Source organism: Spermophilus citellus, assembly GCF_964194105.1.
Source record: "Spermophilus citellus genome assembly, chromosome: 2".
Lineage (NCBI taxonomy): Eukaryota > Metazoa > Chordata > Mammalia > Rodentia > Sciuridae > Spermophilus > Spermophilus citellus.
In genome coordinates, this window is record NC_138183.1 from 151400109 (window position 1) to 151417053 (window position 16945).

A 16945-nucleotide genomic window follows, 5' to 3' on the forward strand; every position below is an offset into this window, starting at 1 on the left:
GAGACATGTGGATATAACTTTGTGTACAAACTACATTATCAAGTAAAAACAGGAAAATCAGATTAGTGAAAGCTAAAAGACATTAAAACCAGCAGTCCCAAAGAAGACCCCACTCACCTCTCTGACTGCTCTGAACACTTTCTCCTCATGAGAATCCATTTCTGTGAAGGTTCTGATCTGTGCCAGGTTAACATTCTCCCGGTATCCCAGGGCAACAATCTCATCAAAAGCAAAAATCAAATCAAAACAGTGCTCAGATATTTCATTCTCCTCTAAGGCTCGGCAATACTCAGGAATCTAATCATGGACAGCAATGGAAAAGAAAGATTTTGCATTTACTAGTAGTTTTTTCCAAGTCTTATTCTTTTTTTTTTTTTTTTTAATATTTTTGAGTTGTTGATAGACCTTTATTTATTTGTATGAGGTGCTGAGAATCGAACCTGGTGCATCACACATGCTAAACAAGCACAATACCATTAAGCCACAACCCCAGCCTAAGTCTTATTCTTTGTTTTGTGTGTGGGGGGGTGGGAGCATGGATTAGACTCAGGGGCACTCGACATATCCATATCCACAGCCCAATTTTCTATTTTATTTAGAGACAGGGTCTCATTGAGTTGCTCAATGCCTTGCTTTTTTGCTAAGGTTCGTTTTGAACTTGGGAGGCAAGCCGCTGGGATTACAGGCATGTGCCACCAAGCCTGGCTAGGTCTTATTCTTTCAAGTACAGAAATTTTATTAAACCTGAATACCTTTCTTAGCATCTTCCAGTCTTTATTTTAGGCAAGACTTTGGCATAAAGTCTTTGTTTCTGTGTCTGCATCATTTAGCCTTATCTAAAATACATGGCCAAATAAATTTCCTAAATATAAAGGCACTAGCCATGCATGATGACACATACCTGTAATCCCAGATACATGGAAGACTGAAGCAGGGAAAAAGTTTGAGATCAGCTGCTTGATAATTTAGTGAGACTGTTACAGCCTGGGGTTGTGGCTCAGTGGCAGAGCACTCGCCTAGCACATGCAAGGGCTGGGTTCAATCCTCAGCACCACATAAAATTAAATAAATAAAGAAGGAAGGAATGAATTTTTGTATTCTCTTCTGGGATACTTAGAGTTCAGGAGAGGGAGGACCCAATAAATGTCTGCTGAATGAATAAGGAGTTGTAGCAATAAACTGCTGAAATGGGAGAAGCAGAACCTACAAACTGATAAGCATAAGCTGTCTTGGAGGAAAAACTAGCTTCACACAAAAATGTGGAACCAAGCCAGGTGTCGGGTCATGCCTGTAATCCCAGCAACTTTGGAGGCTGAGGCAGGATCGAAAGTTCAAGGCAAATCTCAGCAATTTAGCAAGGTCCTAAGCAACTTAGTGAGATCCTGTCTCAAAATTAAAAATAAGAAGCTCAGTAGTAAAGTGCCTCTGGGTTCAATCTCCCATATCAAAAAAAAAAAAAAAAAAAAAAAAAAAATGGAACCCAGAATTATTACAGAAAGACTCTTACCACTCTTGAGAAGAGCCTTAGGGTCTCCAAATCTTCTAAAATGTTGCTGTTTTTGGTAGTGATTAGTACCATGTACAATTTCTCCATAGGCTGGTAGACATATCTTACACTCTCCGTTTCAACGAATGTATGCTGTTTTCCAGTGTTCATGAGCTTTGGGAAAGCTGCTAATAAGCCTTCAATCCGAGTTCGGGTCATTTCCACAAACTGTCGAGAAACAATAGCCTTTCCTGCTTTCGTGCAGACTGCTGCTGCCAACAGCACCTGCAGGGAACACACATTATAAGTACTAATTAATATTTCTTCATCTCTGTTTTCTCTATGTCTCAGGGGATATTATACAGATTTGACACATTCAGGTTATTTAGTAACATGATTACTATTACAATGTTTTCACATTCCACTGCTTCTTTAATTATAGTATGTAATTTTTAAGATTAATGTAAAGTAGAGGAAAATGAAACTATTATTCCATTTCTCAATAATATACATAAATAAAATTATTATTTTAAATAATATTTATTTTAATTACTTTAAAATTATTATTTATTAATTAAATAAATGACCTTTTCTAATTCCACATATATATTAGTAATGGGTTGGTTGTGTCCCAGAATTGGGTTATTCTCCGATTTGGCACACCCATGAAGAATAATAACTTTTTAAAAAATATTTATTTTTTTACTTGTAGTTGGACACAATACCTCTATTTTATTTATTTACTTTTATATGGTGCTGAGGATCAAACCCAGGGCTTCATACATGCTATGCGAGCGCTCCACCACTAAGCCACAACTCTAGCCCTGGTAACTTTAGTTTTTTTTCTAAAACAAAATACAGAAAATTTCCAGTCAAAACAGAAGTCTAGTCTCCAGTACCAAAAAAAATTTTTTTTTTAATTAAAAAAAGTAAAATTAGGGTTGGGGTTGTAGCTCAGTGGTAGAGTGCTCACCTAGTATTGTGGGGTATTGGGTTCGATCCTCAGCACCACATTGAAATAAAATAAAGATACTGTGTATACCTAAAACTAAAAGCAGATTAAAGGTATTTAAGCAGCCTTTTAAGAAGCCCCTGACCTTTACTTTTTACCTAGAATATGAAACCAATCTAGCCAATCTAAATTTATCATTTGCATTCCCATCCCCCACTATGCTATTCCCAGATAGTCAAACAATCTGTATAATAAAAACCTAAATACTAGGCAATGAACAAGACCCAGCAGCCTTCTTCCAGCATTTCATTAGACAAAACAAAGCACCAAACGAAGAAGGGAGACAAAACAAAGCACCAAACGAAGAAGAGGAGTAAGAAAATTAAGTACAGAGTCAATAGTCTCTTGAGTGTTAGAATACAAGAGTTCCTAAGCACAAATAACAAAAAAAGATTTTTACACATTTGGGAAGCCTAAATGCTAAGATATGACCTCTGAAATATCAAAATCCTATTGATGAGACTTTTCATTTTTTTCCTTCTATTTATTTTCAATTTCATAGAAATCTGTCCCCTACAGATGAGCAGTTTGAGGGAAAAAGTCAGTTTGAATAAATATTCTTATAGTTTTAATATATTAATGCTTTTAGAACAATTATAGGAGAACCCATCCTCATCTTTCAAGGATAAATAATTAGGAACTAGGTGTGGTGGCTCACATTGGTAACCCCAGGTACTCAGGGGGTTAAGGCAGGAGGATGACAAGTTCAAGACCAGCCTTGACAACTTAGCAAGACGCTGGCTCAAAATAAAAAATAAAAAGGGCTGGGGTATAGCTCAGTGGTAGACTGCTTGCCTAGCATGTGCAAGGACTACATTCTATCCATGCACAGTTTAAAAAAGGAAGAAGAAAAAGAAGAATTAGGATATTTGGGAGACACTGAACAGCATGCTTATTTCCAAGCAGTAAGATAAAAAACAATTCATTCTAGAAAATGTCTGATTGATACCTTGTACAAGTAATTTCCCTTTATTGAACAGATTTTTGTTTTTACAGATTGATTTACTTCAAATGGGTCCAAGTTTTCTTGTGTGAAATCTCAAAAAATAATATTATCAACTATTCCATTTCACAAATAATAACCCAAGTTTAGAAAGAAGTAGTGTTAGGAGTTATACAGTTCTGTTTATGTTTATGAAATTTACCTGTTATCCCAACTAAAGTTAGTTTTTTTTTTTTAAAGAGAGAGAGAGAGAGGAGAGAGAGAGAATTTTTAATATTTATTTCTTAGTTCTCGGCAGACACAACATCTTTGTTGGTATGTGGTGCTGAGGATCGAACCCGGGCCGCACGCATGCCAGACGAGCGCGCTACTGCCTGAGCCACATTCCCAGCCCCTAAAGTTAGTTTTTTTAAGTCATAAATCACTAAGCAGTTTAAAAGCTGGCCACAGTGGTGCACACCTGTAATCCCAGCAACTCCTGAGGTTTACGCAGAATTGCAAATATGAAGCTGGCCTCAGTAACTTAGGGAGACCCTAGGCAATTTAGCAACATCCTATCTCAAAATAAAAAAGTAAAAAGAAGAGGGCTGGGGTTGTAACTCAGTGGTAGAGCACTTGCCTATCCCGTGTGAGGCACTGGGTTTGATTCTCAGCATTGCATATAAATAAAATAAAGGTCTACTGACAACTTAAAAAAAAAAAAAGTAAAAAGAAATGGGGATGTAGATATTCCTCAGTACTTAAAAAGTCCATGGGTACAGTAGAACGTGAAAAGCTGAGGTAGAATTATTTGAGCCCAGGAGTTCAAGGCCCTCCTAAGCAATACTGTGAGACCTCCTCTCAAAAACAGACAGCTGGGCTGGGAATGTGTCTTAGTGGTCAAGTGCCCCTGAGTTCAATTCCCAGTACCAAAACAAACAAACAAAAATCAGCTGGACATGGTGGCACATGCCTATAATCCCAGTGACTTGGGAGGCTGATGCAACTGATTGCTGAGACTGGCTTTGAATTTAGATTCAAAGCCAGTCTCAGCAATCTAGCAAGGCCCTAAACAACTTAGACACTGGGATGGGGTTGTGGCTCAGCGGTAGAGCACTTGCCTAGCACATGCTAGGTATGGGTTCAATCCTCATCACCACATAAAAATAAATAAATAAAATTAAGTTATTGTGTCCAACTACAACTAAAAAATATTTTTTAAAAATAATAAGGTTTCTGAGCTGGATGTGGTGGCACACACCTGTAATCCCAGTGGCTTGGGAGGCTAAAGCAGGAGGATTGAGAGTTCAAAGCCTGCCTCAACAATTTAGCAAGGCCCTAAGTAACTCAGTGAGACCCTGTCTCTAAATAAATACAAAAAAATGGCTGAGGATGTGTCAGTGGTTAAGCGCCCCTGGATTCACTCTCCAGTACCAAAAAAGAAAAAAAAAAAAAAAAAAAAGAAGTTTCTTATAATTTTGACACACAAATAATGATAATAACCTAGTACCTTACCAGAAATTAATCTAAAAGTATCACCACTCACAGGTTTTGTTTGTATGTCAAAGACTAAACATACTCAAGAAATTTGTTTTCACATTAATTTTTATCATAGGAGGTTCATGTTTCAACCATATACATATGTCTGGCAAAAATAAAAAGAACAAAATTAAAATGTGATTGTTAATAGTTTCACCTTACCAATGACAAGCAAGTAAACTTCTGTGCTGGTTCACTAAGGGTTTAAATGCCATATATTTCCAAATATAAGGTAGATTTATCCCAAAATTCCCCCAGAAAAGAGTTGTACCACACAAAAACTTGTACATGAATGTTCATACTTAACATAATTCATAATACCTAAAAAGTGAAAATCAGCCAGGTGCAGTAGTGCATGCCTGTAATACCGCAGCTTAGGAGGCTAAGGCTGGAGGATTGTGAGTTCAAAGCCAGCCTCAGCAAAAATGAGGTGCTAATCAACTCAGGGAGACCCTGTCTCTAAATAAAATACAAAATAAGGGGGACGTGGCTGAATGGTTGAGTGCACCTGAGTTCAATCTCCAGTATCCTCCCAAAAAGTGAAAATCAATGTCTATCAGCTGATGAATTGATAAATAAAATAAAGAATATCCATATAATGGAAAAGTTATTTAGTCATAAAAGGAATGAAGTATTAATACATGCTAACAAAAATGAACCTTGAAAATATTATGCTAAGGAAAAGAAATCAGATGCAAAAGGCCACCTCTTGGGCTAGGTGATGTACTCAATGGCAGAGTGTTGCAAGCTTGATACCCAGCAACCACAGTGCTCCCCACCTCCAAATAGGTTATATGTTACATGATTCCATGTATATGAAATATCCAGAACAAAGTCATAAAGAAATAAACTAGTGATTGCCAAAGGATTAGATAAGGGAAATAGGAAGTGATTACTAATAGGTATAGAGTTTCTTTTTGAGTGATGCAAAGATTCTAAGCTTACAAATTATAAGCCAAAGTACTATAGACTTAGATTATACATGTTCACATTGTAAAACAGTACCATTACTAATAATAAGCACATATCCCATTAAATGATTTATACCACTTCAAGGTAGTGGATTTGTACATTTATGGGCCTGTCCATATTTTGATATTCAAATAATAGAAATTTTTTTCCATAAAAAAGTTTAGGAAAAAATTTGCATATTATTTTAAGAAATGTATTGATCTTCTAGAATAATAATTCTCTTATGATCCATAGAAAATCAGCTCATAGCAGTGAGAAATATTAAGAAAGGGGAGCATATTGTAAATCCAATTCCTGTACAGCCTTCATTCTCACTCCAAAAGGTTGAGACTAGGGGCTGGGGTTGTGGTAGAGTGCTTGCCTTGAATGAGTGAGGCACGGGGTTTGATTCTCAGCACCACATATAATTAAAAAAAATAAAGGTCCATCAACAACTAAAATGCATAAAATAAATAAAATTTTTTTAAGGAAAGGTTGAGATAATAGCCCTATGAAGTTATACTCTACTACATTAGAATTTTATGTCTTGAGGCTTATGAGTAAAGATATATCAAATGTTTATCTAGAACAGGATCAAAACTTCAGACCTCAAAGCTCATATCTAACATATGTAATATTAAGAAAGATAAAAAAAAAATGCTTAAAATTCAAGGGTAGTTCTCAGGGTTCAAGCTGTTGTTAAAAATGCCACCATATATGCAGAGAGAATTTAGCTAAATATTAACATCAAGGGCAACATGAGAGAGAAAAAGGAACAAAAAGATGCATGCTATGGAGGGAGCAACCCATCCACTTTATCAACTGGGCATGTTCAAAGGCTAATTATAGGTATTAGTAATCTTTATTTTAGCCATGTTATTATAAGAATAACTGAATTAACTGGGTATGGTGGTGTATACATGTAATTCCAGCTACTTGGTAGGCTGAGGCAGGAGGATGGCAAGTTCAAGGCCAGCTTAGGCAACTTAGTGAGACTCTGCCTCAAAATAAAAAGGGCTGGGATATAGCTCAGTAACAGAGCACTCCTGGGTTCAATCCCTAGTACTGGAGGAAAAAAAAAAGAATAATTATATATTGAATATCTTCTCTACTTACTAGATGCTCTCTAGGAATGAAGAAGAAAACAAATTGGCATTCTAATGACAAGAAGTTCAGTAGAGAACATAAAACATTTAAAAACAAAAAATAGAGGAAAAAAACCCCAAAACTGTAATAGGAGGCAGACTATGGTAAATAACCTGAGAGTTGCTGATAAAGTGCTATGGGAATTCAGAGAAGGAAATTATCTCTAGCTAGTAAGATCAATCTGATGGAAGAAACAGCATCTGAATCATACTTCCATGAATTCAGGGATTTGAGCATGTAAAGATAAACAGTAGGGCTGGGCATGGTAGTACATGCTTTAATCCCAGAATCTTCGGAGGCTGAGGCAGAAGCATCATAAGTTTAAAGCCAGTCTCAGAAACTTAGCAATACCTTGTCTCAAAATAAAATAAAAACCAAAAAGAGCTGGGGATATGGCTCAGTGGTTTAGTACCCCTGGGTTCAATCCCCAATTCATTAAAAAAAAAAAAAAAAAAGATAAACAGTATGGTAAAATGGGTCGAAAGCAGGAAAACTCTTGAGATTCTTTTTTGAGTTGTTCCATCATCTACACATAGCAAAACAAGGCTCTCAAAGTAGAATCAAAATTCCCCATACCAAGTGTGGCATAAACCTCAAACATCCAGGACACCACAATCAAAGGGCCCACCAAAGTTGACACAAGTCTGTATTCACTATGTTTCAGTTACTAAAATGGCTAAATGGCATGGTCACCTTAAAACAAGGTATCTATTCTACAGTAAGTTAACATATGTCCAATTTTTTTTTGGGGGGGGGAGAGGTAGCAGTTCTGGGAATTGAACCCAAGGGCACTGAACTGAGCCACACCCTCAGCCCTTTTATTTTTTGAGACAGGGTCTTGCTAAATTGCAGAAGCCTGACCTTGAACTTGCAATCCTCCTGCCTCAGCGTCTTGAGCCACTGGGAATACAAGTGTGTGACACTGTACCCAACAACATGTGTCTTAAATGCTTTGACAAAATAAAAGCTTCTCTTCATATCAATGTTTACCAATGCCTATCAATTATTAAATATGGCATGTACTAAAAGACAAATTAATTTTTCCTTCTGCAATTTTCTTTGATGAATTTTATTTTTTATAAAATTGATTTTCTTTATTTATTTTTTTAATTTTTAGAGAATAACTTTTTAGACTTTTTAAAAAGAAACTGTCAAGAACCCTTGATAGGAGCAACCCCTATCAGGTCCCTTCTCACCTTATGGGAATTCTCTCTCTTTTCTTCTCGCTTGAATAAATCCTACTCCTTTCAAAAAACAAACAACACTTGATAGTCAAACTCGGGCTGGGGATGTGGCTCAAGCTGTAGCGGTAGCGGGCTGGCCTGGCATGCCTGCTGCCCGGGTTCGATCCACAGCACCACATACAAAAACAAGGATGTTGAGTCCGCCAATAACTAAAAAATAAATATTGGGCTGGAGATGTGGCTCAAGTGGTAGCACGCCTGCCTGGCATGCATGCGGCCCGGGTTCGATCCTCAGCACTACATACAAACAAAGATGTTGTGTCCGCCAAAAACTAAAAAATAAATATTAAAAAAAAATTCTAAAAAATAAAAATAAAAAATAAATATTAAAATTCTCTCTCTAAAAAAAAAAACACAAAAAAACACATTTCTCTTCATATTTACGTGGTTTGAGTACACTATCATTTGTGCAAATTTAGCACTTGGATCAGAAAGTGCCTTGAGTAAAGAAACATGAAGAATAAGGTTTCTGTCCTGACTATGCCACCTAATTATGTAATCTTGGGGAGTAAGTCAATTGCTTACTGATATATCCCTATATATATTCATATAAACTTTCTATTTAATTTTATATGAAATTAAATAGTAAGTTTATATGAAATCCAAAGTGCCTTTTTTTTTTTTTTTTGGTACCAGCATTGAACACAGGGGTGCTTAACCGCTGAGATGCATCCCTTTTTTATATTTTATTTAGAGACAGGGTCTCACTGAGTTGCTGAGGCTGGCTCTGAACTTGTGATCCTCCTGCCTCAGCCTCCTGAGCTGCTGGGATTACAGGAGTGCATCACCATGCCCAGCTCCAAAGTGCCTTTTAATCTACAATATTCTATAAGTTGTTGAGCAGGATAGGACACATCCATAATTCCAGCAACTTGGGAGCCTGAGGCAGGAGGATCACAAGTTTGAAGCCAACCTCATTAATTTAGCAGTACCCTTTTTATTTTTATTTTGATTGAACCCAGTGTGCCATGCTAGGCAAGTGCTCTAACACTGAGCTACTTTCTAGCCCCAAGATTCTGTCTCAAAATAAAAAATAAAAGATAAAAAAGAACTGGAGATATAAGCTCATTGATAAAGTGCCTCTGGATTCATTCCCCAGTAACAACAATAACAATAACAACAATAAGATTTATAAGTCTACAATTGGGGAGGCTCAGGTAGGATGACTGAAAGTTCCAGGCCTGCCTGATTAACTTAATGAAATCCTATTTCAAAATAAATTAAAAAGGGTTAAGGATGTAACTCAATGTGTAAGGCCCTGGGTTCAATCCCCACTACCACCCCTAAGTCTAAGCATTTGAAAACTTCACAGTAATAGAAAATGCACAATACTTCTATTTTATACCTACTGCTCCAATAACAACTACTTGGGAACCCTATACTGCTAGAAGGCAAATGGCCTAATCCAAATAAATTGTGTGTGTGATAAGAGACAGAAGAATAACAGGTGGCAGTTCAGCATAAATATACACAATTCTCTAAAAAAAGGGTTTTTTTCTTTTGGTACTGCAGACTGAACCCAGGGGCATTTTACCACTGAGCCACATGCCCAGTCCTTTTTTTCTTTAAATTTTTTTTAATCGTTTTTAGTTATAGATGGACATAATGACTTTATTTTATTTATTTATTTTATGCGGTGCTGAGATCAAACCCAGTAACTCATGCATGCTAGGCAAGTGCTTTACCATTGAGCCACAACTGTAGCTCCCCAGTCCTTTTTATTTTGAGATAGATCTTGCAAAGTTGCTGAGGTTGGTCTCAAACTTGCAATCCTCTTGCCTTAGCTTCCAGCACTGCTGGGATTACAAGTGTGTGCTACCACATGGACCTAAGGTCTTTCTTGAACCTCTAAATGTTTCAGGATTCCAGAATTAAATACATATACATAATTCATGGTTACAGTAAGGCTACTTTCTACAACTGTCATAGAGGACTATTTTATCTTTCCTATCTACATGAAGTTAATTATAAATAAAACCACAGTGAAGATTACAATAAAATCTATTTTTTTAAGAGAGAGTGAGAGAGGGAGAGGGAGAGGGAGAGGGAGGGAGGGAGAGAGAGAGAGAGAGAGAGAGAGAGAGAGAGAGAGAGAATTTTTAATATTTATTTTTTAGTTCTCGGCGGACACAACATCTTTGTTGGTATGTGGTGCTGAGGATCGAACCCGGCCGCACGCATGCCAGGCGAGCGCGCTACCGCTTGAGCCACATCCCCAGCCCAAATTACAATAAAATCTAGACCACAAATAAAACCTTAAATTTGAAAAGTAATTTACTCAGGATTTTAAGTCTATCACTTGCATGTGTGTGTGTATGTGTGTGTGTGTACACATATATTTAGTTGTAGGTGGACACAATACCTTTAATTTTTTAATATGGTGCTGAGGATTGAAGCCAGTGCCTTAGGCATGCCAGGTGAGCACTCTATCACTAAGCCACAGCTCCAGTCTTGAGAATTTTTTTTTTTAAATAACATTACTGGTTATTACTGTAGTGAATTTCCTCTATGAAGACACAATAGACAATAAATCAATGAAAAATCCTTTTCATTCTCTGCGGTACCCTCAAACAATAATCAAAAAAGATATATAAAGAATACAATAGTTGTGCAGCTACAATACCATACATGAAAAAGGAAAAAAGAAAAGCAATACTAATTCCTTAATTAGGACCTGTTATTAATAGATAGGATTTCAGTTTCTCCTTCATTATATGTAGATTTAGTCATATAAATTCAACTCTAGTTTTCTAATAATGAATAATTTTGGGGAACTGTACTTACTGTGATCATTTATATTAATGTCACCACAATAGGTTTGCTGTCTGTACTTAGTAAAGAATAGCATTCTTTAGATAAGTAAAAATTTTAAAGATGGGGGCTACTGTGAGACTTAACATCAAGTTTATTCAAATATAAGTTTGGTGAGGAAAAGGAACTGAGTAAAATGATATTTTGACAAATGTTAAGAAAATAAAAACATACTCTCATTACTTTGCAGAAAACTAGAAGGATCAAATTAATAACTTGCTTGCCAGGTGCCCACCTGCCTATAATCCCAGTGGCTTGGAAGGCTGAGGTGGGAGGATCCAGAGTTCAAAGCCAGCCTTAGCAATTTAGTGAGGTCCTAAGTAACTTAGGGAGACCCTGACTCTAAATAAAATATTAAAAAAGGGCTGGGGAAGTCTCGGTGATTAAGTGCCCTGGGTTCAATCCAAAACAAAAACAACAACAGTTCTTTGTATTTCATGTTATATGAAATCATCATAACCCCCCACCCCCACCTTTTTTCTTTTTTTGCAGTACTGGGGATTGAACCCAGGGCTTGCGCATGCTAGGCAAGCACTCTACCACTGAGCTACATCCCCAGCCCATAAACCATTTGTTTTTTCCATTTGTTCATTTATGTATCTCTTAAGACTTCACAGTCGAGGATATTTTACACTAACTTCAATAACTTAAGCCAAAGGGAACTTATTTCCCAAAAAAATAATCTTTATGTATCTATAATTTACTTTGAAGTGTATTTTTATAAAGATGGAAAGGAATGGATGGATGAGTAGATGTATGACAAAGGACATATAGTGAAATGTTAATTACAGATTCTAGCTGGTAGTTATAAAATTGTTCACTGTAAAGCTCTTCAACTTTTCCAGATGTTTGAAAATTCCATATCAAGGAAAATCAACTTTTAGAAGTTTCAATATAACTTGTAGATCAAAAATTTCAACCTATTTGGACATGTCTAACATACAGAGATCTCTTTGTAATACAGTAGGATCCAAGAACATTACACAGAAACAATGCCGTGTATTAAGACAACAGAAGTTGGGTTTGGTGGCGCATGCCTATAGTCCCAATGGCTTGGGAGGCTGAGGCAGGAGGATCATGAGTTCAAAGTCAGCCTCAGTGATTTAGGGAGGGCCTAAGCATCTCAGTGAGACCCTGTCTCTAAATAAAATGTAAAAAAGGTTGGGAATGTGTCTCAGTGGTGAAGTGCCCCTGGGTTCAATCCCTGGTATCCCCCCGCCCCCAAAAGACTTAAGACAGCAGAATGTACTGATACAAATTGCTCTTCTGAGCACATAAAATGGATATCTGGGTCATGCCAAGTCCCTAATAATTCAGAAACACCTGACACAATTGTATGCATATGTGCACATGTCAAAATAATATGTAAAATTTACACATACACGTATAAATATACACATTTATTCATATATATTATATTAATATCACTCAGAAATTTACCATCCCTGGATTATCAATGAATTTTTAAAAAACTAAGTTTCAAGAACATTTTTTAAAAACAAGATTTTTGTAAATATCTGTATTTCATTTACATAATACAAAACTTTAACTTTGCTATTAAATTACAATACAGTCTAAAATAAACTATTAATATATCCCAAATGTAAAAGAAAATGGAGTTTTTAAAAAAACAATTACTGTCCAAATACTGAGCCTCCTAGTGGAATTGGAAAAAAAAAAAAGTTTTGACAATTTTACATCTAATACAAAAGTTGTAGGATGCAAACCTGCTTCATGTAATTTATATACCTGAGGAAGAAAAAAATTTTTTTTCAATGGTTTCAAGTCCAAACACAAATCTTCCCTCTATCCACGTTCACACCTAAAGACTGTCAGTAGAACTTAGTAAGACTGGCACCAGGGTTGGGGTTGTGGCTCAGTGGTAGAGTGCTCGCCTAGCACATGAAAGTCCCTGAGTTTGAGCCTCTGCACCACAAAAATAAATAAATAAATAAATAAAATAAAGGGTTTGTGTTCAACTACAACTAAAAATAAATAAATAAATAAAAACAATATATAAATTATATATATAAAGACTGGCACCAAATTATATTGTCACCTCTTAGATATACAGGAAGATACTTAAATCAAAATATCTATTGTCAAAACAACAACAAAAGGACTTCTTCAAAGGACTGAAGGGCATAAGGTGTACTAAAATAAATTACTAGCTCGTCTGAACCAAGGAATTTCTTCTACTTCATGAATAGCCACAAATCGCAGAGCTAAAGCAAGCTAGTGGAGTCAGCAGTTGTGTGTTTTCCCCCATCCTCACCCACATTAATTTTTCCTATCTCTACAAAGATAATGCATTCGAAGGCAAGTAACAGGTCCCAGAGTACGACCCACCCCTTACTCCTCCTCCTCTGAGGTATCTGATTACTATATGCCACATACACATTTTACTTCACCTGAACAATGCGTTCCTTGAAGACAGGAACCCTGTGTCCTCATAACTCACGTTTTCCCAGTGTTCTATACACAGTCACACTAACAAGCTCTACCTAAGTGGAAGGTTTCTGCGACACTTGCGACCTAAGAATGAGTGTTAGAAGTTACTCCCCGCTCTGGGCTTCCATTTCCCCCTTTCGAACAAACAAAAGGCAGCTGATAACAGAATGACGGGAACCTCCCGCGAGAGGCCCAGCCATCTGAACGCTCAGGGAACCGGGTGGACATCAGCGCCCAGGGCCCACGCGACAACCACCGCCAGGTTCCCGTAGTCGTTCTCAGGGGCCGGTCCCGGCAGAGGCGGCGGTCCAGTTGGCTGGGGGTGGGGTGCGGCGGCCACGGCGAGAGGGACTGGAGTCGGCTCTCTCGGAGCTCCGAGGAGGCTGGGCGTGGGGCGCGGGCGGCCACACTGCAGTCCCAGGAGAAGCAGCGGGCTCCAGACCCTCGGGGCGGGGCCCCTCCGGCCCCAGCACCAGGCCCGCCGGCAGGGCGAGGGGTCGAGAGAGTCCCGGCCCCCCAGAGTTCGGGCCTGGCTCGCGTCTTACCATGGTGAGGACGGTGGTGGCGCGTACCCGCGCTCTGGCTCCACTGAGGATAGGGCCGGGGCCGGGCAAGGGGAGCACCGGCCGCTCTGGACCTGCTGCCCCCCTGACAGGAGCAGCTGCCGCTTCGCCTCTTACCAAGATGGCGGCCCCGAGCCACGTCTCCAACCGGAAACGGCGCGGGTCAAAGGGCGGAGGGCGGTTCGGCGGGGTGGGGAAAGCCTGGGTACCGGGATGCTGCGCCGGCTTTCCCCCGCCCCGACTTAGGGACTGCTTGACTCCAGCCGTGGAAGCTGGCGCCTCTGTCCTTGCTCACTGTCTGTCGTCGCCTTCGTTCATTTTGCGTCACCTCTTACAGTTTATAAAGCCATTCTCACAGCCATTGAATAATATAATATACAAAATAATCTGTGTGTATAAGGGACTAGTATCCAGAATACATAAAGAACTCTAACAACTCAACAATTAAAAACAAATCTAAAACGGTACAAAGGATTTGAATTGGCATTTCTCGAGAAGATACACAAATGGCTGATAAAAAAAAAAATAAAAATAAAAATGTTTAGCAGGGCTAGGGATGTGGCTCAAGCGGTAGCGCGCTCGCCTGGCATGCGTGCGGCCCGGGTTCGATCCTCAGCACCACATACAAAGATGTTGTGTCCGCCGATAACTAAAAAATAAATATTGAAATTCTCTCTCTCTCTCTCTCTCTCTCTCTCTCTCTCTCTCTCTCTCTCTTAAAAAAAAAAAAAAATGTTTAGCAGCGCGGGACTTGGTGGCACAAGTCTCTAATCCCAGCGGCTCCTGTTGGTTAAGGGAGGAGGACTGCAAATTGGAGGCCAACCTCAGCAATTTAGCGAGGCCCTAAGCAATTTAGCCAGACTCTGTCTTTAAAAAAAAAATAAAAAGGGCTGGGGAGCTGCTCAGTGGTTAATACCTCTAGGTTCAAACCCAGGCACACCCCTCCGCCCTCCAAAAACAATGCAAATCAATACATGGCGAGAGGTCCTGGAGTTGTGTGTAGTTAAGCGCTTGCCTAGCATGTATGAGGCACTGAATTTGATTATCAGCACCATATAAATAAAAATGTCTATCAAAATATATATATTAAAAGGTCTAACTAAAATATATATATTAAAAAATACATGGTGAACCACACCCACTAGGATGGCTATAGTAAGTTTTGGAAAGAATGCAGAAAAGTTAGAACCTTCATAAGTTGCTAGTGGGAATGTAAAATAATGCAGCCACTTTTAAATTTTTTTGGTTTTGGTTTTGGTACTGGGGATTGAACTCAAAGGCACGTGACTACTGAGCTACGTCTCCAGCTCTATTTTGTATTTTATTTAGAGAGGTCTGAGGCTGGTTTTGAACTCTCAATTCTCCTGTCTCAGCCTTCAGAGCCGCTGGATTATAGCCGCAAGCGTCACAGCATCGGGTTTGAAGCCACTTTAGAACAGTCCTGCAGTTTCTCAGAAAGTCACCACACAATCAGCAAATCCATTGGTACTACATACTGAAGATAATTATAATCCAGAACAAAAACGTGTACTCTAATATTCATAGCAACATTATTCATAGTAGCCAAAAAGCAGAAACCATCCAAACAAATCCATTCATAAACAGATGGACAAAATGTAGTATGGCACTGAAATTGAATATTGTTGTTATCCATAAAAAAAAGGAATAAAGGCTGGGTGCAGTGGCATATGTCTGTGATCCCAGCTAATCAGGAGGCTGAGGCAAGAGCATGGTAAGTTCAAGTGGAGCCTGAGTAACTTAGCAAAAGCCTGTCTTTAAAAAAAAACAAAAAAACAAAAGGAGGGCTGGGGATGTGCTCAAGTGGTAACGCGCTCCCCTGGCATGCATGCGGCCCGGGTTCGATCCTCAGCACCACATACAAATAAAGATGTTGTGTCGGCCGAAAACTAAAATAAATAAATATTAAAAAAAAAAAAGGAGGGAGGGTGGCTAGGGAAATAGCCCAGCCTTGGGTTTGTCTCTAGTGCCACAAACAAACAAAAACTATGTGCGAAAGCAGGGTAGTTATTGTGCTTATGCCCGTTTTGCATGTGAGTAAAATGATGACAAGTGTGATTTACCTAAAGTTTCTAAACCAGAACTCAAAGCTAGTCTTCTGATTCTTTCTGAAGTTCTCTCATGACAAATTTCAGGTTTTACAGAACATAATTGATTCAGTAGTTCTTACCTTTATCATTTTATCCCATATCCCTATGGGTTTGACCCTACAATACTCATCCATATTAAACCTACATGTCGGCAATGAAGGATATCAGCAAATTTGGGGGGTACTTATTTTGTGTCAATTCTTTATATATATTATCTACAATCCTTTACAACAATCCAGATAAAGACACTGAAGATCAAAGAAGTTAAACACTTGCCCAAATTTACACAGACAGTAAGTGGTAAAGCCAGGATTCAAATTAAGCTGTTTTATTATAACACATTGCCTCTTTTTATTTGTGCATTCCTTAATACTTATGGCACATGTAAAAGTTACCAGACATTAATTTCTTTACAGATTATCTAGGAATAAGTGAGATAATAAGAATTCTCTAAGGTAGGTACCATTATTATCTTCATTTCACGTCTGAGCAAATCAAGGTACAAAGGAAAAATTCTACCAAAGTTCTCATGGCTAGATAATTTTCAAATGACGTCAGAATCCCAACTTCAGAACCTGTACCCTTAGACACTGTATTATAGACTTCCCACTCTTATTCATTTAAATTCCATCTCCAATGGAATGATGACATATTTTAAAACTCTGCATCTCTGGAAGGATTTATGTCAACTTGTATTTTAATTTTTGTTATA

At 38.2% G+C, this 16945-nt stretch overlaps 1 protein-coding gene across 1 annotated transcript in view; it reads right to left on the bottom strand.

The window, feature by feature from the left end:
- The window catches only part of ARCN1 (archain 1), a 29920-nt gene extending 15681 nt beyond the window's left edge, over window positions 1–14239 (bottom strand). Inside the window, exons 1-3 of the mRNA XM_081278549.1 lie at window positions 14108–14239; window positions 1508–1771; window positions 118–297 (exon numbers count right to left, since the gene is read on the bottom strand). Coding sequence (XP_081134675.1) covers window positions 118–297; window positions 1508–1771; window positions 14108–14110 — 447 coding nt within the window. The 5' untranslated portion in view covers window positions 14111–14239. The remainder of the gene's footprint in view (window positions 1–117; window positions 298–1507; window positions 1772–14107) is intronic.
- Between the last annotated feature and the right edge of the window lie 2706 nt (window positions 14240–16945).